The 22,292-nt window shown below is 40.7% G+C and overlaps 1 protein-coding gene across 2 annotated transcripts in view; it reads right to left on the bottom strand.

Moving 5' to 3' along the window:
• Positions 1 to 22,080, bottom strand: part of actn4 (actinin, alpha 4) — a 64,753-nt gene extending 42,673 nt beyond the window's left edge. For both annotated transcript variants that reach the window (XM_061828595.1, XM_061828596.1), the window contains exon 1: positions 21,695 to 22,080. In XM_061828595.1, coding sequence (XP_061684579.1) covers positions 21,695 to 21,820 — 126 coding nt within the window. In that variant the 5' untranslated portion in view covers positions 21,821 to 22,080. The remainder of the gene's footprint in view (positions 1 to 21,694) is intronic.
• Between the last annotated feature and the right edge of the window lie 212 nt (positions 22,081 to 22,292).

Raw genomic sequence — 22,292 nt, 5'->3', positions numbered from 1 at the left:
TTGTGTTATTTGGCCAACAGTGTCTCTGCCATCTGGTATCATGTGTGTTACGTTGTGAGGTCACGGCAAACTGGACAGGATCCAACACCAAGTGCCATTTTGGCAGCGTAAACAGGTGTTAAGAGTACCCATCAGATGTCCAGCCCAAGAGTGTACCCAGTTGCTGGCCATACCTCGCAAGTCTAGTGGATGTCGAGTCCCGGTCCCTTGGACTCCCACTGAGGTTGATTCCACTCCCTCTCAATGGTGAGTGTTTAAAAAAATAAATGCATTAAAATGAAGTAAAAATATGACTCCCTAGTATTAAAAAAAAAAAAAAAAATCCCATCAAATCAGTATATAACACAGACACACACACACACACACATACACACACACACACACACACACACACACACACACACACACAATCTGGAACACTGTCGCATACTCACAAATGCACTCAAACACACTCACTCTTAAACACGGGCACACGCACTTTTATCTGAGCATTCTTTTAAAACATTACTTAAAAATATGTACAGATGAATGTCTTATGAGGGCTACAGAGTGAGAAAGGAGAAGCAAGTCAACCATTTACAGCGCTGAGACATGAGTGAGTATGCGTGAGTATGCATTTGTGGTATGACAGGAACGACACTTAAAACATGTGTCATGGCTAGAATGAAACCCTCAACACAAGAGAGCGCCACATAGGGGCCAAAGAACATAAAAGTTCAGGCAGGGTGTGAAAATGTGGCCTGACGGGAGTTTCAGGCCAGCCCGGTCAGTTGGGGCGTTTCCCGTCCCGCCTCCTCCAAGTCTGCACCCGCTGGCCAGCTTTTACCTTATAAGGCAACGCACCCAAACGCCTGTCACTGTGACAATGGTGATATAACAGGGTAGCAACCCCTTGCCAACACGCCACGACCAAGGGAGTGCACAACATCCTCCGCCCCTTTCCCGATGGTCCTGCTTTGTAGTAAGACAATATTGGGCACACACAGCATGGGACAGACAGGAAGTGACAAAGCAAGTTAAATCAAAACCAAGACTTCTTGGGAGTGCCTTCAAAGGGCCTCCTGTTCAGTAGCTTTAACAAGAGTGCGAGTCAAATCAAATAAGGTGCATTCTGCTGGTGTTACATTTGGCTGGCTGAGGGGAAAAAATGTAAAGAATGCTGCCATGAAGAGGAGGAAAGGAGTCCTTGTATAAAGTCCAGCGAGGGTCCAGAGTTTCTGCTTGTTGATGACCCATACAAAAAAACAACAACAAAAAAAGACACTCTGTGCTGCTCGGTCACACATTCCAGAGAACAAACGCAAGCACGTACGCAAAGGCGTGCACACGCATACACATTTCCCTCTTTACTTCATCATTCTGTTTTTATGCCTGACATACAAACTAAAAAAGCAGATGTCAGTGCAACTCTCAAAGCCAAAAAAAAAAAAAAAAAAAAAAAAAAAAATTAAAAAAGGGTGTCAATCCTGAAAATGTATGGAAAGTCCTAATGCACCTTTTTGCTAATATTTTACATTTTTTTGTAGAATTTGAATCCGAAATCCATTATGAAGGACACATTTTTATTTTTCGGTTATCAGCAAAAATTTATCGCGCATTGCAGGATCCGCTGGAAAAAGATGGGAACAGCAGAGTAGGAACGTGATGTCACACGTAGCGCTCCACGTCATGGCGCCCTTCGACAACAATGCGAGAACGACGGTGGATTTCCCGGTAATTCGAGCGTTGACTAACATGATTCTGAAGGGTCCCACGATGATGGTGAAGAATACGAGCTTTATAAAGGCGTAAAGATTATCAATTTGAGCCAGTTAGACAGCACTCCCGTTCAAAACAGCTGGCGAAGGAGTTGCCGACTGAGCAGTGAGACCCAGCTAGGAGGAGATGCTTCTTTTGGAAACACGGGACGGGTAAGCATCTGTGAAGTTGTTGTTTTGTTTATTTAGCCATAAACTGATAAATAGTAATGGCTTCGATATCTTGAATGTATATAAAAAATGTTTGGTCTTGTTTTAAAATTATGCCAACGGCATGTATTCAGTGAATAGGTACGCAACAAACCGGCAACCGTGACAACTATTTTGCGTGTACAAGGTTTGTATATTGTTGCACCAAAACACACGGAAGCTGATAACGTCGTCCACAGTCTAAGTTGGTATATTTCCACAAATAAGGATTTTAAATGAACGAAATCCGTTTAAATGTTGCCACGTTAATTTGAGAGCAATAGCTGGTGATATCATGTGTCACCATGAATATAATTTCACGTGGTAAACTGATGCCAAAAACAGACAGTAACCAGACCCGTCCAAACCCCATTTTAGTCACAATTTTCCCAAGATGTCATGAGCAAAATCGCAAAACTTAAACTGTAAACTGGTATCTTGTGGTTTTGGTTAGGCACTAAACGCTTACAATAGAAATGTAAATGGGGTGGATGGTTCCGTTTACTGCACTGATATGGGTCTTTGAGCTTTTGAAGTTTGTGAATGTGAACAGATTTTTATTTAATTATTTTTTCCTTATATCCATAAGTGTACATGTAAATGCTGCATCCCCATGCAAACAACAAGAGTTTTTGTTGCCGAGAGAACATATTCACCAGAAAATGGCAGATTATCCAGACCATCTGCTGCAGTACATGATGGCGCTCCCAGGATTTATTGCCAGCTGTCTGAACCCATGGGTACTCGAGGTTGCACATTTACAATTCATGCAAAAGTATCAGCACCAACTGGATTTTCCACAACATGGGTAAGAGCTTTTTTTAAAAATTATTAATATTTCTCCTAATGGTGGCACGTGGAATCAGCTGGAAAGCGGTGGCCTCACAGTTCTGAGGTCCCGGGTTCAATTTCGGACAAGCATGTGTGGAGTTTGCATGTTCTTCCAGTGCCTGTGTGGGTTTCCTCCGGGCACTCTGGTTTCCTCCCATGTCCCATAAACATGCAACATTAATTGGACACTCGAAATTGCCCCTAGGTGTGATTGTGAATGCGGCTGTTCGTCTCCATGTGCCCTGTGATTGGTTGGCAACCAGTTCAGGGTGTACCCCGCCTCCTGTCCATAGACAGCTGAGATAAGCTACAGCACTCCCGCGACCCTCGTGAGGGTAAGCGGCTAAGAAAATGGATGGATTTTATAGTTTAGTTTATTTAGGGGATGGCTGAGGAGAGATGAAGCTGCGAGCAGCATTGTGTCACCCTAATGCAGAAGTGGAAGATAAACGAATGACGTGGGTTTTTTGTGGTTTTCTGCTTATACTGCTGCCTCAAACATGAAGTCACCGCACGTGCAAAGTGTGAAAAATGCCTGACAAGACAGATGGGGAAAAAGCACAAGAATAGGTGAATATCCATAAAATACAGTTCTTTGGGTTATGGTCCCACCAAGGTTCGTGCCGGTTGATTGCCACCCTGCCAATGAAACTGGATGTAGTGAAGTCCCCATGCTGGCAAATCAAAATTGCCTGAGTCAAAACTCAAAAGCCTTTCCTCATAGTAGTTAAAGTGAGCGCTTCATTCTCCTGTGTGAGAACAGTGTTCAAAGTTTGTTCCCCCCCTCCTTCAAATGCTTCAATCCACCATCCAGCCGAGACTGCCTATGCAGTCAAGCTCACAGCCTCTCTCAACTGCAGGGAGCAGTGCATCGGGAAAGAAAAGACCCAATGAGGTTTGGCGCTGAATTGATGCAGGGATATTTATTCCCATGATGTACGTGTGAACTATGGATGGTCAAAGTGCCCTGCAATTTACATTAGTTATCACAACTAGCTAGCTGGCTTCTTCATTAATGCATGAGCTGCTATTCTGACTTTGGTTGTCATGATGAGTGGCAGCAGTGCTGCCTAAAAGTAGGCCTGTACGTATTCATTTGGCGGACCACAGACCTTCCCCGCCCTTCATGTAATTTAGACCACTTTGTCCTGCTTTTGAACAACGTTCAAATGATCTAACAAGTAAATTTACCACCAAAATAGTGAAGTTTGATAATTAAGTGCTTAAGATTCTTCTTGAGTGGATGAATTTAACACTGTAATTGATAAGAACATTTACCATCATTTAATACAGTTTACTATTTTTCTACTTTTATATTGACATCTCGGGGGAATCAAAAGTGTTACATGAGTCACTCCATAGTGTCTATACTTGGCTGACACTGACAGCAGTGCTACTGTTACTGGCAATAGCATCATTATACTGTATTAGATTTTTACAAAGTATGAAGTTAAATCATTAGGTTAATATTCTATTCTGCCCCCCCCCCCCCCATTTCGGCAGTAATACAGATTTGCTCTTTATGTTAATCCGTAAAAATTAAACCTGGCCAACAGGAAAGCGTTACTTTCCTGTTTTTTATTTACATTTGTGTATTACAGGGTCAATAATTATTTGATTAATGACCAATCAATTGATTGATTTTTGCAGCCCTGAAAAATCTTTTTGGGGGTCCTAGGGAATTTGAAAATATGATGACTTTTCATGCAGATTACTAACTTTAAAAACTATTTAACAAATGTTTAATAAATGTGCTATAGTAATCAAACGCGACCAGATAATTTAGAGACACCAGTGCACACTGCCAATATTTAATTTCATATTTGGCAGCGACAATCATAATCGCTAATAAATTATGGCATCAGTATTACATCAACCTTGTAAGTGCAGAAAGTTACAGCCTGAATCCAAGTACTAGTATGACATTTTGACAGGCCATCATAAAAAAATGTGTCCATGGATTAACTTTTTGCTTGTTTTGAAAACAGAAATGGCAGTCTATTAAATCGGATTAATCAGTTCGCAAACATAAAAATTATAACAGCAGTCTACTTTGCAAATAACTTGATAGATTGAATTGTTAGTTTATGTATGGACTAGTTTCAGTTTCCAATTTTTACAATGTACATCCTGAACATCTTCTCTTGCAGGCTTTTTAAATTATATATTTTTAAATCCTTTTCTTATTGCTGCTGAAACACTGCTAATATTACCAATCTTGTGGGACAATTAATGGTTATCCCAGTCACTGTGATTTGACGGGCACGTATGCACCTGCACACCATCGCACTCGCAAATTTGCAGTCGCGCATGAAAAAAAAAAAAAAAAAAAAAAAAAATCACACACGGAAAAATTGTTCAGAGTAGAAATACATAGGTATAGAAAGACATCGCTTATTTTGTGTAGTCTTGACCAATGTTCTCTCTAAGCTGCGCCACGGCCCAATTGTGCACTAGTCGCACACTCTCAGCGCACATGAAATCCAATAGAGAGCAATGAACCACAGCCTGATGTTTAAAAAAAAAAAAAGACTGCTCATCCTACTTCTACTTCCTAGTTTACCTGACACCGCCCCCCCCCCCTCCACTCTTAAAGGGGTGCACTCATAAATACAAACAGAACCCACACCCGCAACTTTATATCTGCGGGCATGAATGGTGGACCACACCTGTAAATTTTTCAAATGTGAGTGACTTATCTTATATTACAAATATTTAAAAGTCATGAACTTTTAACCTTTCCACGTTCTGAAGTGATGTACTACTTCCCAGTTCAGGTGCGCCATCCCATGTGTTTTTATCTCTAAATTCATATTAATAAGCCTATTACTTTGATCAAAGTTGGGATACTCTCTGCAAAAAGACTGGTCAAGCCAGATTCATGCAGGGCTCTACACTAACTTTTGCAATGGTAGCACTGTTGCAATTATCTTTTTCCAGTCGGCCGCAAAAGCATATGATTTGGTTGACTCGAGATATATTTGCAAAATATTTTCATTGGAACAAGCAGTTTGTTGCATCAAGCAGTGGCTGAAAACACAGGTCAGTGAACAAAAGCAGGCAGCTGAAACCGACTGAACTGTTGTGCACTGATGAGTTCAGGAACTAATTTTCATGAGTGGTTGACTATTGTCCACTGGCTTTGCTGCAATTAAAATTTGGACACACCAATGAGCGGCGTCACAATATTTTAGATGTAACAGCCAATCGAAAATGCATATGAATTTTTGACCAGCACACTCACGCACAACAACATGCACACACACGAAATAGATGTTTTCAGGTTTTAGGCATAAGCCAGAACCAGCTTGGCAAGCCAAGCCATACCAACCCATCATACAGTAAATACACTTACACAAAACAAGCACTTAACTATATATCAGATTTCATATTTGTAAATAGGAAGCAAACCACTGAGAATCAATAGGCATGGGTGCAGTTGGTGAATGGGGCGATACAAAATTGCTAAGTGCTTCTCAAAATATTCACATTCCTTCCTTTATGCTCACCGATTTCATGTCTGATGAGAACCACTTCTTCCTACCATGTTTTTGTGGTTTAATGAAAATAATACTGTAGAGTTTCTTGTATGAGAAACCTCAGTACCTGATCCATAATGGTTGTTTTTCCACTGTAGCGTCTGTAGATGTGCTGTGAACAAACGACAGCAATTTTTTCACGATCATCTACTTCCATCATGTTCTTCTGCGTCATTCTGTGAGTAGCAGGCAATCGATGCAAAATAAATTGAGGTTCCACTGTATAGTCATTTGATACCTGTGGAACTCGGTATTATTAATGTGACACTCGTTTTATTTTAAGGCAGGAATCTGATAAGTCTTGATTATGTGACTGTACACCTGGTCATAGCTAGTTTGCTCTCTTTGGTGGAAAGTTTTCTGCCATGGTTGGCCTTAATGTGGGTCGGTAAATCCGTCTACTGTAGGTCGTGAGCCGCCCATCTCGTCTGATCCAATCAAAGCTGGCCCGCGGGGGATTATTTAGTCGACAAAGACTCCTGTGTCAGCCCTCTGTCTGACTCGCAGCATTTCCATCTTTTACACATACCATGCTATGCCAGCTACATTTGTGTTCCTAGTTGCAATAATGATGACAAATTGACACTTTTTTTCACTTTGATTTTCCATTTTTATTTTCTTTTTTCAACACTTGCATCAACTCTGTAGTGCTAGAAAAATCTCAAATCCATTTTAAAAAGCATGCAAAGCCAGCAAAAAAAACTCCCATTAACATGCACAGCTTTCCACAGTGCTTGTTAATAAATGGTCCATGACCTGGTCATTGTGTGAAGCTGCAGAGATGCAACTAAAAATAAGATACTGTAATATCAGGTTTCCTAGCAACAGCAACCCAAGCAGTTGATAACTGAAATGCACAACTCCTGCTGCAACGGAATGTGCTGAGAATGATTACATAGGAGCTGTGAAGGATAAATTCGGCTTTGTTGTTTTGTGATTCACGATTTTATTGCATTTCTACTCAAGTTCTCATATATTCATTAGCAAATAAAGACGGTGATCGACTCAAATCAATATGCAATGATGTGCAGTGCAGGGCTTGTGTTGCCTGTTCCCCACATCCCCAATAACTAATTGAAACAGGATGCAGGAAAACGAATCCTGCCCACGATCGCTGCACTGGCAGATCCAAATTACCTGTGTCAAAATGAAGAGGCCTTTCCGGTAAGAATTAAAGTGAGGACAAATATTGTGCTGGGTGTGAACGGTGTTCATAGTTTAGTCTATCCCAAGCTTCCCTCCGACTGGCTAAAGTAGACGCATCAGGGAAGACAACACCCGATTTATTCCCACGACGTTCAGGGTGTATCCTTCCTCTTGCCTGAAGATAGTTGGGGTAGGCTCCAGCACTCCCGTGACCCTTCAGAGGATAAACTGTTCAGACAATGGATGAATGGATGGACGTGCGTTTGAAATGTCACTGTTCAAAGTGTTCTGAATTTCACATTACTTCTCGCAGCTCACTAGAAACAATTGAACAGGGAAAAAAAGACCATCTGAAAGAGGCCTGAGATGAGGACACCTTTGCTGACATCTGTTTCACATGAACATCTCTCATTTCTCAGTCGTGTGTTTAGGTATAAATAATGTTAATAAAAATCAAATTCACTTTCAGATATTAAAATTTTCAGGTGTGGTTGGAACTTGAAGAAATGTTTTAATCATCTTTGTATCGATTACAAAAAGAAAAAAAAGAAAAAAACTTTAAACATCTTTTAAAGCTGATTTTGTCTAAACCTCTTTCATAGCCCAACAAAGACCTTAGGTATCTTTGCCCATAGTCTGAGCTGCTTAGGGGGTGCTGGAGGCAATCCAAGTACCTTTGGGCAGGAGGCGGGGTACACCCTGAACTGGTTTCCTTCATGTTTACTTAACGTAATGCTACTGTAGATACTTCGCTACACACACCCCACTTTGGTGCGAGCAGCATGGGATAAATTCCCGCTCAGTGATGTTGTCGCTATGCGCCCTGCGACTGACAGCCGACCAGTTCAGGGTGCAGTCCGCCAAAGTTAGATCCGCGGCCCTTGTGAGGATAAGTGTCTTGGAAAATGGATGAATGGATACTTCAGGATGCAGAGTAGCTTCTTTGTAAATACTGTGATGGGCAATATAAAAGTTTGAGAATTTTGTACATCCATTCATGAATCAGCAATCCATGTTCACTAAATGGTAAAGGGTAAATTGACAGCACTTGTATAGCGCTTTACTCACACCAGGGGACGGCAACACGTGGCTCTTTATCTTATGTTATGACTCTGCGTGGCTTGGAAAACAAATTTAAGGTGTCTAATTGAAGTGTATGTAATTTGTCTTAAAAACATGTATCCTGAGTCAAAGTTTTTAACTTTCTACAAAACTTGTGCAATTTCATTGATCATCATTCACCTTCTTCAGAGACGTTTCACAGGCAGATATGACAGCAGGCATGCATGGAAAGCCCAACGTCACCAAAACTGGACAATATTGAATTGTATTTTTGTGTTTGGTGCATTTGTTTAATTGTTGCTGTAAATTGTAAGATTTATGTGATCTCAAAGCATTAAAATAAGATTATATACAAAGGTTTTTTTTTCACCACTTAAAAAAATGCATCATCTCTGAGACACCAGCACGCCTCACAGACAAGTGACTTCCTACAGCCCTAATTTTCAGATGCTGTGCGCAGAGATTCGAGAGCAGAAGTCCCATTGACCAGGAAAAATAAATATTCTGACAGTTATTTTGCAAATATTTTAATTGTTTCATTGTTCAGTGAAATAGTGCTTCCCCCCCCCCATTGTATTGTAATATCCTCAGCAACTGGCAATGAGGAACAGGAGTCACCAGTTCTTTTTTGTTGCTTTTTTTAATTAACACTCCAGCAGCACACCAAACTCTCTAAGAACCTCAAGTTGCTTTGTAACACTCACTGTCTTCCCTTGCGCAGCTTACTCCAACCCACTGGGCTCTGAAAGGGGTACACTCATAATTACAGCTCTTACAGTATTTTTACATTCTACGAAAGAACAAAGGATGATGGCTCATGGCATTTTTGTTTGCTTGACAATCTAAGTTCAGCATTTTAATTAATGCGAAAGCGACCTTCAACAGTGCGATTTTTTTTTTTTTGGTAAGAGTTGAAAATGTTTTTTTTTCCCATTAATAAAATGTGATTTTCTCAAACATGACCATTGGTTTTTGATGTTAACTACCTTGGACAATATTAAGTACATTTAGAAAATTCTATGAAATGATGATTTTACATGAACTGGAGGGTGGGGGGTGTTATAAAAGAGGAAGCCGTCATGATGGAGTCCTCAACCCCGAGGGGCCAAAGGGTGGGGGTTGCGTGCGTGAATTTGGGGCACGAGGATCACTGCATTTAAACAGGCAGGCTTAGGGTTGACCCATATGAGCTATGTTGTTTTCCCAATGGCGGACATCTTGTGGTTTCATGGGACTCATGTGGCTGTTGATTACATGTGAAGAAAAAGGTTTATGTATAAAGTGGCAAAGACTCCAGCCAACTACGTGAGGATGTGTACATAGCACAACCGATCAGTAAATAACTAGTGGAAGTCTAAGTTCAACTTCAAAGGTACTGGGAGAGATTCTGCCAACAGTACAGGACTTGAAAAGTGAAGAAAACATGAAATAGTTTCCCCATCATAACACTAACCCTCCTTATAAATTAGAATATGACAGACAATAAAAGCAAAGTCCAAATAAAGTCATAATTTCAATGTTTGCTTTATGTTCCCATTGCAAGGTCCTGCAATGTCAGAGGCAAAAAGAAATCAGGTACGCAACATGCACTATGTGCATTATTCCACCAATCATAATCAATTATACCGTCATCCGTGTAACACAGATTCAGAACACTGACCAAATAAGGTTAATGTTCCCGTTTCAAGTTGATCGTCATTCACAGCTTTAGTTTACTGAAAACCTGCCACAAACCAATAATTAGACGAGTGTCTGGGAACAACAGTAACCGAGCATACACTGATAAGAAAAGCTAGACATGCTAAGATCATAAGATTATTTATGAAATTGTATGTAGGGACATTCCGATTCAATCATGTGGTCGAAAATCGGGGTTGGTAATGTAATTATCAGCTGCTTGAGATCATGTCAAAAAGATCCTTTTTTTAATTCAATTTTTGACATTTTTAAAGTCAAAGTGACAAAAATATTCCAGAGCTCCAAAGATCTTTACAAATGTAACAGTAATAGCCTCATTTCATATTATGCAATATAACTTTTCATTTTATTTATCCCTCCAGTATGTGAAAGAGACAGCGTGTGTGTGTATCACACACACAAAAAGCCTGCCTTGATTCTATTGATCTGTTATGCTACCCGAGTTTGGAACAAGGAGACATGACAAGGACTCCGCAACTTGAAACCATTCCGAGACTGCGTTCAGAGGACGAAGATGTTATTTTTATTTTTTTTTTTATAACTCAAGAACCCCTTTTCAAATCACATCTGCCATTTTGAAGTGATTGTATAGCAGATATACAGCAGTGAAATGGACGAAATGCGCCTTCTGGTTTTTGGATCCGGCACCTTCCAGTCTTTTGTTCATCCGGCGCTGTGACACAGTCAAACAGCCAGTTCATACGGCTTTGTGTGCTATTGTCAAATGCTGATGTTCCAGTCCTTGTATATTTGTGGTCATATGATTTAGCGATTTCACAATGGTCTATTGTTTGGCATTTGGTTGTAAAAATGGTTCAGGTAGTAGCAAGAGTTTTTGGAGGTTTCCAAGTGAAAAGGGAATACATGACCAGTGGATAAGGAAAATCAATCGTCAGGGGAAGAACTGTGATCGGCCATGGGTGCCTAGCAAGCATTCCAAACTCTGTGCTGATCACTTCAAACTGGTGTGTTTTGAGAAAGACTTAGCAGAAAGCATTAGAAATAGAGACTGGATACAGAGACAGAGGTTGAAACCAGCTGTGGTGCCAACTATTTTTCCTACAGCCATGGGGACCTTAACCGCCAGCAATAAAACTAAATCTCGTAGCCACTATGGACCAGCAGCAGAGAAGCACAGATAAGAGGTGAGGATTATTGTATGAAGCTATAAAGCTACTTGAGCAAAGGACGTACAGTATAAAAGGAATATGGCATACGATGGAAAAGCTTCTGCAGTGTCACTCAAATATATATGAATATATACTACGTAAAAAATATAAATAAATGTTTAATATGTTTAATATTAATGTTTAATAATAATAATATAAATATATTACTAAAAATATTGGTACCATCGTTGTTAGCCATGACTCTATAAAAAGACATGCTTTTGAAATACAATCACATAAAGCCAGTGGCCACTCGCTTTTCCACAATTTGGCTGCTCGTCATAGTCAATGTCAGGTTCCGACCACTTGACTGGCTCAAACATGCGGTTTGACGATGCGTTGTTCGGTTGGGTGCTTCTGTACATCAAAAATCTTCCTCCTCCTTATATAAGGTATACTAGTTATTGCTCGTCATTGCGTATAGAGTGTAGCGTGCTGGGTCTGGCAATGGATAGGTTTCCAATGGGGTCACCACCAGCCTTAGACCAATCGGATAAATTAACAATATAACAAAAAGAAAAAAATTTGCGCTTCACCTATCACCTGTGTTCTCTGACCTCTATGACACACAAGATAGCGTAATTGGAAACCTATCCATTGTAGTGTCACTTCCGGTAGGCCTAATGGTGGCTAGAATAACCACATTCATTTTGAGCTTTGGGTACGTTTAGGGAGTGTTCAATAAGTCATAAAAATCTAACTTTTAGATCAATTACAGTTGACAACATGCTGGAAGCAATGTCCATAGATTACAAACCAAAAAAATGCAAATATGAATTTTAACTGTGCCACCATCAAAAAAAGATATAACTCAGAAATTTGAATGCCCACTTTTTTTTTCTTAAGGCAATGCAGAGGCATCGAATCGGGACTCAGCAGATACTTAAATTTGAAGATTCAGACTCTGGTGCAAGAAAATCAGATTGGGACATCCATGATTATAAACCTTAAAACAACAAGGACCAGGTCAGTCCTAAATATTTTTCTTGTATGAAAACTATTATTCAGGGGACACAGTACAAAACAATTTCACGTCTGCATTTAATGTACACTATGGCTCTTCAGAATACAACGAACAAGTGCAAATAATCTTCCAGAACATCAAAAGTAATCATTCATCGACTAGGTGACCATTAAATAAATGCTGCAAGTTGCACACTTAAATACAAATGGGGGGTTATTTGACACATCCTAAACTAGCATCAACTAAGGAAACTGCAAACCACCAACAATCCGTCTTAAATATTTAATACTGCATACATGCCACGTCCCAGATGGAATCCGGTTTTTCCACAACCCTGATTAACTATAGTGGAAATCAGGATGAATAAAATCAGTGTGATGAACACATTTTCAACCCAAACAGATGAGTCTACGCTCAGTCACATCAGGATATAATCCGGTCAACTGATCTGGGATATAATCTCAGTGTGAGGAGGGTGGGGGTTGAAGGGAAGACAGATGCCGCATGAAGTATGTGGAGAGCACCGTGGTGAGGCATTTCCAAAAAAATACAAGACAAAGGCCTGATCCAACACATTCACGTCCAATTGGCCTCCACAGAGACAAAATGATGCTGTGCGATAGAAGACAGGGGGAAAAAAAGGATACGCTGCTGTACGCTCTCCTTCTGTGGTTTTTCTTCAGTCAGTGGTACAAAAATCACCTATGTTAGGATCATTAGGTTCAAGATCTGGTCATCTTTGCAAAAAAGCACATTAGATTTACTAAATATTTTAAATTTTAAATAAAAGCATTGGATGGTTAAAAAAAAAAGGCATGTCAGCTGCAATGAGGACTCAGTTGTTTTCACAGTTCACAAAATGACAAGTTACGTTCAGTGAAGACTAAATTGTCAAGTGTTTACAAAAGACACGGAGGACATACCATATAAAGATTGTATTTTACAATGATTTCACCCTAGTGAGGACAGATGGTATGAGATAAAAGGATGAATGGATGGACTCTAAACTAGTGAACTTCAAAAGGCTAATTTTAACCCAAACTTAACCTCAAATCCCGAAAACACTTAACTGTAGGGAAATAGCAAATGTGGAAAAATATTTAAATGTAAAATTGTTGGGTTATGTTGACCACATCTGCAGAGCTACAAACCCTAACTAGCACTCTGTCAACTAGGGGTATTGGGGAACGACATAGGGGGGCTGGGACAGGACATCCCGCCCCCTTCCCAGCAAATTACCCCCCTCCCCCCCCCCCGCCATCTGAGCAGGCTACAATGAGCCACCAAAGGAATGTTGCAGCCCCCCACTAAAATCCTTCAGCCTGCCTGAGCTTCAGTGTGTCGTCCAATGGCTGCATGGAAGTGGAAAGACAGAGCGGTGGGGATGCTGGAGGGTGGGGGGCTACATTCCTCACTGCTCTGTCCTCTGGCTGGCCGTCTGCTGGATGGGGATTGTGGATGGCGGTCAGCTGAAGGGGGGTTTTGGGTGTGAAGGGTTTACCCTCAGCTGACCTGCAGTCAGCTGGGTATGTAGGAGGGGGAAAATCTTGGCGGATCATGGATCTTAAGACTAACAAGCAAAGATGGACAAAATCAGGCTGCAGTGGACTGCAAAACGATCATTAGTACCACCTGCCTCTTGAGGACTTGCACACTGCTGGAGCTAAAAAAATGTTTAGGCATCAATTTTTTGATATCATCCAACCACAGATACCCATTTTTCAAACTCTTTACTGATGCCATATATTGCTGCATTTGCATTTTCAAAGATGCAATACAGCTTCTTGCACTCAGATCCATTGTTTGGCCATATAAATAGTTGTCAGAAAGTATACATACACACATATATATACATATACACACACATATATACATATATACACATATATACATATATACACATATATACATACATACATACATACATACACATATACACATATATACATACATACATATATACATACATATATACATATATACATACATACATACATATATACATACATACATACATATATATATATACATATATATATACATATATACATATATATATACATATATACATACATATATACATATATATACACACACACACACACACACACACACTTTCTGATCTTATTTGTTTGTGCCACTTTTGGATGTGTGGATTATTTGTGTCCTTCCCGACATCTGGTGAAATTTTCAGGTTTACAAAAGATAGACGACATGGGTGAGACTAAAAGCACGAGTGTCAATATTTTAGTCTGTGACTCCATTCATTTGAACATACCAATTGAGATGCGAGGTGTTCGTGTACAGTTCTCACTAGCCTCACTTTTTTATTCACAAGCACGTTATACATTACAGATGGTTAAATCTTGATGTAAAACAGAATACAATAATTGATGCTTAATATAGGGCAATTACTGTATTTTCCTCAAAATACGGCCCACCAGATTATAAACCAGTCTCAATTATAGGGTCTATTTTTGTACTTAGCAAATAGATAAGGCGCACCCTATTACAAGACGCTAACACATATGGTCCACAGGAGAAAATAAAAAACGTAACAGACAGAAAACTGGGTTTAAATTAACTTTATTCTACTATTCAACCATATACTATTTTTAGTCAATCTTTCCTTTGTAATCTCCTGGCAGTTTCTGCACATTGGTAGTCCTTGAGCAGATGGAGAGATGACGCCTTTTCATAAAACAAACGCACTAAGACGGCCCTCCTTGAAAGTCTTCGATCGTCGTCTTCTGCCTTAGTTACGGTCTGAAGTCAAATGGTGACTAGAGATGCTTCTCCGACAGTTCTTTGTTCAATAATCCATTGTTCAAGTTGGTCTTCTATCTGCGGCCACCTCACTTTGTTCCCATGGAAACTCTTTCGTCTCGTTAACTTGGTGCAGTTCATTTTCTGGATTCCTCCACTTCCAAACCATATGTTCATTGATTAATTCTTTCACAGGCGCTCTATTGTCATTCACAACAATGTAACTGATAGCCACAAGTGTTGTTTTAAAGCATACCAGTAGTATACTCTACCCACTGGAGGGATGGCAGAGGTAATCTTACATACTTTACGTATTACCCCAGCATATACAGTGCGTGTATTACGCAATCTTTGATTGGTTTATTACTGCCAACGTACATAGTGTACGCATCGCATCCCTGTGACATCGGAAAATGGTCCAGTCAATCAAACAGCGCTTACGAAAGTCCCACAACATTTTTACAGATTTTGGAACTCATTGCACACATTAAGGTTCAATTGAGTTGCCCCCATTGTTCGCTGTGTGGCAGCCTTTTGCGCAAGACATCGCAAATGCACTAAAATAACCTTTGCTTCAGGCAGTTTGCCGGATACCATTCTGTTTAGCTTGAATTGACAAGTGATGAAGTTAATACAGTGAAGAAAATAAGTATTTGAACACCCTGCGAGATTGCAAGTTCTCCCACTTAAAAATCATAGAGAGCTCTGAAAATGTATGATTTTTTTAACAATGTGTGATACAACTGCAAATAAGTACAGTATTTGAACACATGAGAAAATCAATTTTAATATTTGATACAATAACCTTTGTTTGCAATTACAGAGGTCAAACGTTTCCTGTAGTTTTTTACTAGGTTTGCACACACTGCAGGAGGGATTTTGGCCCACTTCTCCAAAAAGATCTTCCTGAGATCAGACAGGTTTCTGGGCTGTCACCGAGAAACAGAGTTTCAGCTCCCTCCAAAGATTTTCTATGGGATTTAGGTCTGGAGACTGGCTAGGCCACGCCAGAACCTTGATATGCTTCTTATGGAGCCACTCCTTGGTTTTCCTGGCTGTGTGCTTCAGGTCATTGTCATGTTGAAAGACCCAGCCTCGACCTATCTTCAATGCTCTGACTGAGGGAAAGAGGTTGTTCCCCAAAATCTCCCAATACATGGCCGCGGTCTTCCTTTCCTTAATACAGTGCAGTCATCCTGTCCCATGTTCAGAAAAACAGCCCCAAAGGCACGATGCTACCACTCCCATGCTTCACAGTAGAGATGGTGTTCTTGGGATGGAACTCATCATTCGTCTTTCTTCAAACACGATTAGTGGAATTAGTGGACCAAAAAGTTCCATTTTGATCTCATCTGACCACAAAACCTTCTCCCATGATGCCTCTCTATCATCCAAATGGTCATTGGCAAAGTTAAGACGGGCCTTGACATGTGCTGGTTTAAATTGGGGAACCTTCCGTGCCATGCATGATTTCAAACCATGACGTCTTAGTGTATTACCAACAGTCAGCTTGGAAACGGTGGTTCCAGCTCTTTTCAGGTTATTGGCCAAGTCCTATCGTGTAGTCCTGGGCTGATTCCTAGGCTTTCTAAGGATCATTTAGACCCCACGAGGTGATATCTTGCATGGGGCTCCACTTGATTGAGATTGACCATCATGTTTAGCTTTTTCTATATTGTAATGATTGCTCAAACAGTGGACCTTTTGTCACCAAGCTGCTTGGCAATTTCTCTGTAGCCTTTCCAGCCATGTGGAGGTGTACAATATTCTCTCTGGTGTGTTTGGACAGCTCTTTGGTCTTGGCCATGTCAAAAGTTTGAGTCTTACTGATTGTATTGGGTGGACAGGTGTCTTTATGCAGCTAACGACCTCACACAGGTGCATCTGATTCAAGGTAATACATGGAGTGGAGGTGGACTTTTAAAGGCGGACTAACAGGTCTTTGAGGATCAGAATTCTCGCTGATAGGTGTTCAAATACTTATTTGCAGCCATATCACACAAATAAATTGTTTAAAAAAAATCATACATTGTGATTTCTGGATATTTCTTTCTAGATTATGTCTCTCACAGTGGACATGCACCTAAGATGAAAATTTCAGACCCCTCCATGATTTCTAAGTGGGAGAACTTGCAATAGAGCAGGGTGTTCAAATACTTATTTTCTTCACTGTAAATGCTGGAATCAGGTTGGAGTCCAAAGTGTAAAAAGTGTTTTCAACTCTCCTTTTATTTTGCGCCAGTCAACTGATGTGCACATTTCCAATAACAGCCTGATGACAAAGTCCTGACGGCTCATATAATCACAAGACATCTTATATATCCAAGGCTGAGATGTTTGCTAGGACACAACTGTGACCAATTAAGACACTAATTGTTTGTCATATTAAACTTGGAGAATGCTAGAATCCACGAAAACACTCAATCCAAGTAATAAATTGTAATGAAGTGATGCTATATTTTGCCAGCATTTTAAGACTACACTGCTCTTCGCCAAGTTGCAGGCCTCTACAATGCCAAAAACAGCATAGGAACTTGTGAAGGGAATTCAACTTAGCCGACGAACTGATTTGAAATTTTCCATCTTTTTACAGTTGATAAACTTGATCCTACCTTGGCAGAAAATTAGGCAAACACCCGGGAAAGAACTAATACTTACTGTAAATGCATGATATTTTCCAAAAAATCAATAGAGTGCATTATACGTATTTAGGTATAGCTAGGTACAGAAAATGGATGGATAGAATAAATACATAAAATGCCAGCACTGCCAGATTTCAAATAAAATATTCTGTGCATTAAAAAAATGTAATACTGTGGTCAAAAGCATAGTTCTCATCAAAAGCTGAAGTGCACCGTTTTATTTATAGAGTATAGACACGTATTCTATGGTTAAAGGTCGCAAAGATCCTCTGTGGGGCAAAAGAATCAAAAACCTCCCCCCTCCCCTTTTTTCATTCATTTTTTTTTTATTACAGCACTGCGTTTGCTTTCCTACCCTTGCGCAACTTTCACACCCGCTCGACTCATCCTGAAAAAATGTGGAGGCTAACTGTCATTAAGAAGCTCAACATATTGCACACAACAATGGTGTCATTGTCACACCAAGACATGTTTCGCCATGCAACGGAAAGGACAATTTCTGGAGAAAAAATGTGTTAAATACGTGACATCATAATCTCAAATCAGTAGAGGAGATTTACTCACCGTGGCCTTTAGACAGCATTCATTTAAATAGGTCTACAAATAAACCCCCCTAGAGGAGCCTCAGATCTCCACCCCTCTCCAAATGTCTCAGCTCAGGTCTTCATTGTTTGTAATTATTCATATTCTCCCCGTTCTTCCATAAGTTCTCATCAGTGAACTAACTAAATCATCTCTGGGTGAATTCAAGAGTGTATATCAGGGGTGCTCAATGCGTCAATTGCGATCGACCGGCAGTCCTGATCGATCGCAGGACGGCGTGCCAAAAAAATAAAAAATAAAATAATAAGTCAGCCAATGATCTCTCTGTAATTGTGCACTGCTGATGCAGTCTCTTCCCAGATATTATGCGTTGGTGCAAAAAAAAAAAAAAAAAAAAAAAAAAAAAAAAAAAAAAAAAAACAATGCAAATTGAAAGTATAACATCCAGCGATTCAGTTTGTGGCATTTTGCAATGTGATTCAATGAGTGAGGGACGCATCCAATGGCACAATTAGCATACGTACTGTAAAAAAGAAAAAAAGAACCCACTGGTTTCTTTTAGGCAGCACACAGAACTTTCTCAAACAACGACCGCTGCTCCGCCACTCTCTTTTTCCTACTTTACCTTCTGCCCCCCATCCCCGCTCCTACAGACGTACACTTATAATTACAAATGTTACAGTACTTACGCAGCCCATCAATGTGTTTTATAATGGCAGCATCCACCCCCGCTGCTTTAGTTACCAACACAGTCTGGGCAACATAGAGCAAAGAATGTGCACAGACGTTAACTATATTTTTTGTAGGACTTGAGCTATTTATCAAAGAGGAAGTGAGACATCCCACTTCCACTGCATCCTTTTCTGACGACACATTCGCCACACCCTCTCGTTTAATTTTCGGGTCACCTTCCTTAGTGTCCAACCAGCTAGGCAGTTTACAACCCACTAAATAGTGGCTAAGGAGAGATTCCAAACAAAGCAACTGACTCTCCTATTTTTTCCAGACTATGACTTCAAAATAAGGTGTAACCCCCCCCCCCCCCAAAAAAAAAACAGCAAGCGAGGCTGCGCCACAGGAATGTACCCTTGCTTGTTCCACACTGCCGCCACCACCGGACTAAGGGAAGTCTGTCAGGCATCCCCTGTCCTGTCGCTCCTCATCGCCTTTATCAATCACCTATCTGAGCGCTCATGTTTGCACAGGGAGTCAATGATTGGCCAGAGCAGGTTGAGACAAACTTTGACCCCACAAAAACGTCTTGAACATGTGCCTATGATTGCTAAAATTGAGGAAGAGTGAGCAAATAAAAACGTACTATGAACGTTGGGTATGTTATGCCACTCGCTACTATGTCAGTCATTTGACCAGCGAATAACACAAAGAAACACAATCATTCCATGCTGTTCAGCAATAGTTCCTCATTATTCCTCCAAAATGCTCCCTGCTGAGCACTGGAAACTATCGCATTCCCACATTTCCATTCATTACATTCACTGCCAGTACAACATGCATTTGTGCCTTTTTTTCGGGGGAGGGGTGGTGTATTTTAGAAGTTGTAAGTAGTTCCTGCATTATTTTCCAATGTGCTATTAACTCATGAAAGAACATTAAGACAGAACCCCCAGAACAGAGAATTACAATACAAGGAAACTACAAGCTAGAATGATGGCAATTCAAGCGCTATTTAATACAAGATTAGTGTGTGTGTGTGTGTGTGTATATAGTTGCTGTCTTTACTGAGACCCGCAACATAGAAAATCTTAGCGTCTTGTACTGAGAAAAAAAGAGCTGTTATTTATTTCATAAACAGAAAGGTAATTCTCAAATCTGCTACCAGATTGTGATACAGTGGTCTAAGCCATATAGTGCATTTACTTCTTGAAAAATGACACTGTGTAGTTTGTAATAGGATAAAACTTTACTAGTAAGTACAGAATCTCCTCCCTCCCAGCCTGAGAATGCAATGAACTTTGCACTGCACACAGTTGTCAGATTTCAGCTCAGGTAAGGTCAATTATTGTTACTGTTCTTTTACTCTTCAACAAAGAACCACCCCGCACCTCCAGAGGAGTCCTTTTACATGAGTTAATTTAATTAAATATGATCCTAATACAGTATTATCCCCAAAGTGAACTTCGATAACGCCACTTCAATTCAGGATTGAGGGATAAAAACAACTGACTGTCAATGCAGTGACGTGTTGAATTCAGGAATAACCAGAATGCGGAAAATCTTAACCCACATCGTTTAATCTTTGAAAACGCAGTGATTTATTTCGTCGAACAAAAACAAATATCTTAAATTTACAACTAATTGTGACAGGGTGGTCTAATTCGTGTATTTATAGATTACAAGAAGGATTACAAAACGTTTCACTAGTGCGAGTGCAAGAGCTCAGAACGCCAACACGTTTTACTTTACAATAAACGCTGTTAATCTTAGGTAACATTAAGACCGTAAATTTTCAAATTATTAGAAAACAATGCCTACAACATTTTTTTCCTTTCGTTGTGTTCTTTGAGATTATTTTAGTTAACGGTGAGTTTGAACAGAGCCATTTACACCGCGATCGAGAGATATGGGCACTCCTGGCGTCTTTGAACATGGTGCGTTGAGAGGCATCCAGAAGGTGGAAAAATCTAAACAAAAATAGCGTTACCTTTCGAAATGCCGGGATTTGTAACTAAAAGAAGGACCCGTATCTTGAGCCCGCTAATGTGGCCAAATTCGTTGAGTTACACACCCAAAATCATACTGCGAATCGTATAATAACATAACGTTTTCCTCGTGTGAACACAGAAGCGCACCAAATCCCACACATTTGAAGGCACCGAACTGTGCGATACACTCCACGCAGTTGGCAGATTAAAACTCAGGTAACAGTCGAATACTAAAACTTTGCAAACTAATCGACATTTTTTTCCCCCGGCTGTCAGCGAGTTGGCCAACCGAAGCCAGCAAAACTACAAGGGTAGCACTCGCTCAGAGACTGCGCTGCCCGAAAAAGACCGAATTCGGGGCGTTCAACTAAAAACGCCCACTGATCAAGTTGGACTTTTTTTCCCGGACAATGTGGCGCCTTGTTTCCGTTGGGGAAGGCGAGTTAGCAGGCTGTAAAATACACTCGACGAAGAAGCACCAGCGCGGCCAAACACGAAAGGAAATCATATTTGGATCAAATGGGCCTGGAGGCGTGTTAGAGAAGGTGAAAGCGACCAAACCCCGGGAGCCATAATAGGGAAAAAAAAAAATGGGCCAACCGAGGCCCGTATTCCCTCCATGACCTGCCGTCCCATCCCTGCCATTTTCTTCCTCATTCCCGGGCTCCCTTCCTCCCACCCAAAAAAAAAAAAACACCACCAGGGGCTCGGCTGCTTCTCCTTACCTTTCTCTGCTGTTTCTCCCAGGCCGGGTCCAGCAGCAAGTCCCGGTCCCAGTCGTTCTCCTGCTCCATGTAGGTCTGCGGCCCGCCGGACGAGTACTGGTTGTTGGTGGCGTGATAGTCGACCATGTCGGTGACAAAAAAAAAAAAAAAAGAATGTCAAGCGAAAATAAAGATGTCCAAATGAACTGAACGCGAGGCCGGATTTGGGACGGAAGCGCGACGCAGAAAGGAGTCCTTCTGTCACCGCCGTCACAGTGCTGGGGTCTCTCTCTCTCTCTTTTTTTTTTTTTCTCAGACTGGACTATCCGGTGTTCGCAGGCGGGCAAAGAGTCTGTTCACTGGGAGAAGAAAAGCTTTCCCTGAGCGCGGTGAGAGGCTGCTGGGCGGAACCCGGCCGCTCCTACTGGCGAGAAGGAGACGACACTTCCGATAGCCGCCTTCAAAGTAAAAGTAATCGTAACGCTAGTTTAGGCCAGACGGTACCTTGCTCACCTTTTGATACAAACACGTTTACATTTCTGCCGATGATGAGTTTTTTTTTTTTTTAAATGTAATAACCTATGTGTATGTCTAATATGGAAACATGTTGTACCTGACA

This window comes from Syngnathoides biaculeatus, chromosome 8 (assembly GCF_019802595.1).
Source record: "Syngnathoides biaculeatus isolate LvHL_M chromosome 8, ASM1980259v1, whole genome shotgun sequence".
NCBI classification, from domain to species: Eukaryota; Metazoa; Chordata; class Actinopteri; order Syngnathiformes; family Syngnathidae; genus Syngnathoides; species Syngnathoides biaculeatus.
This window is presented reverse-complemented; position numbering and strand designations above follow the sequence as displayed.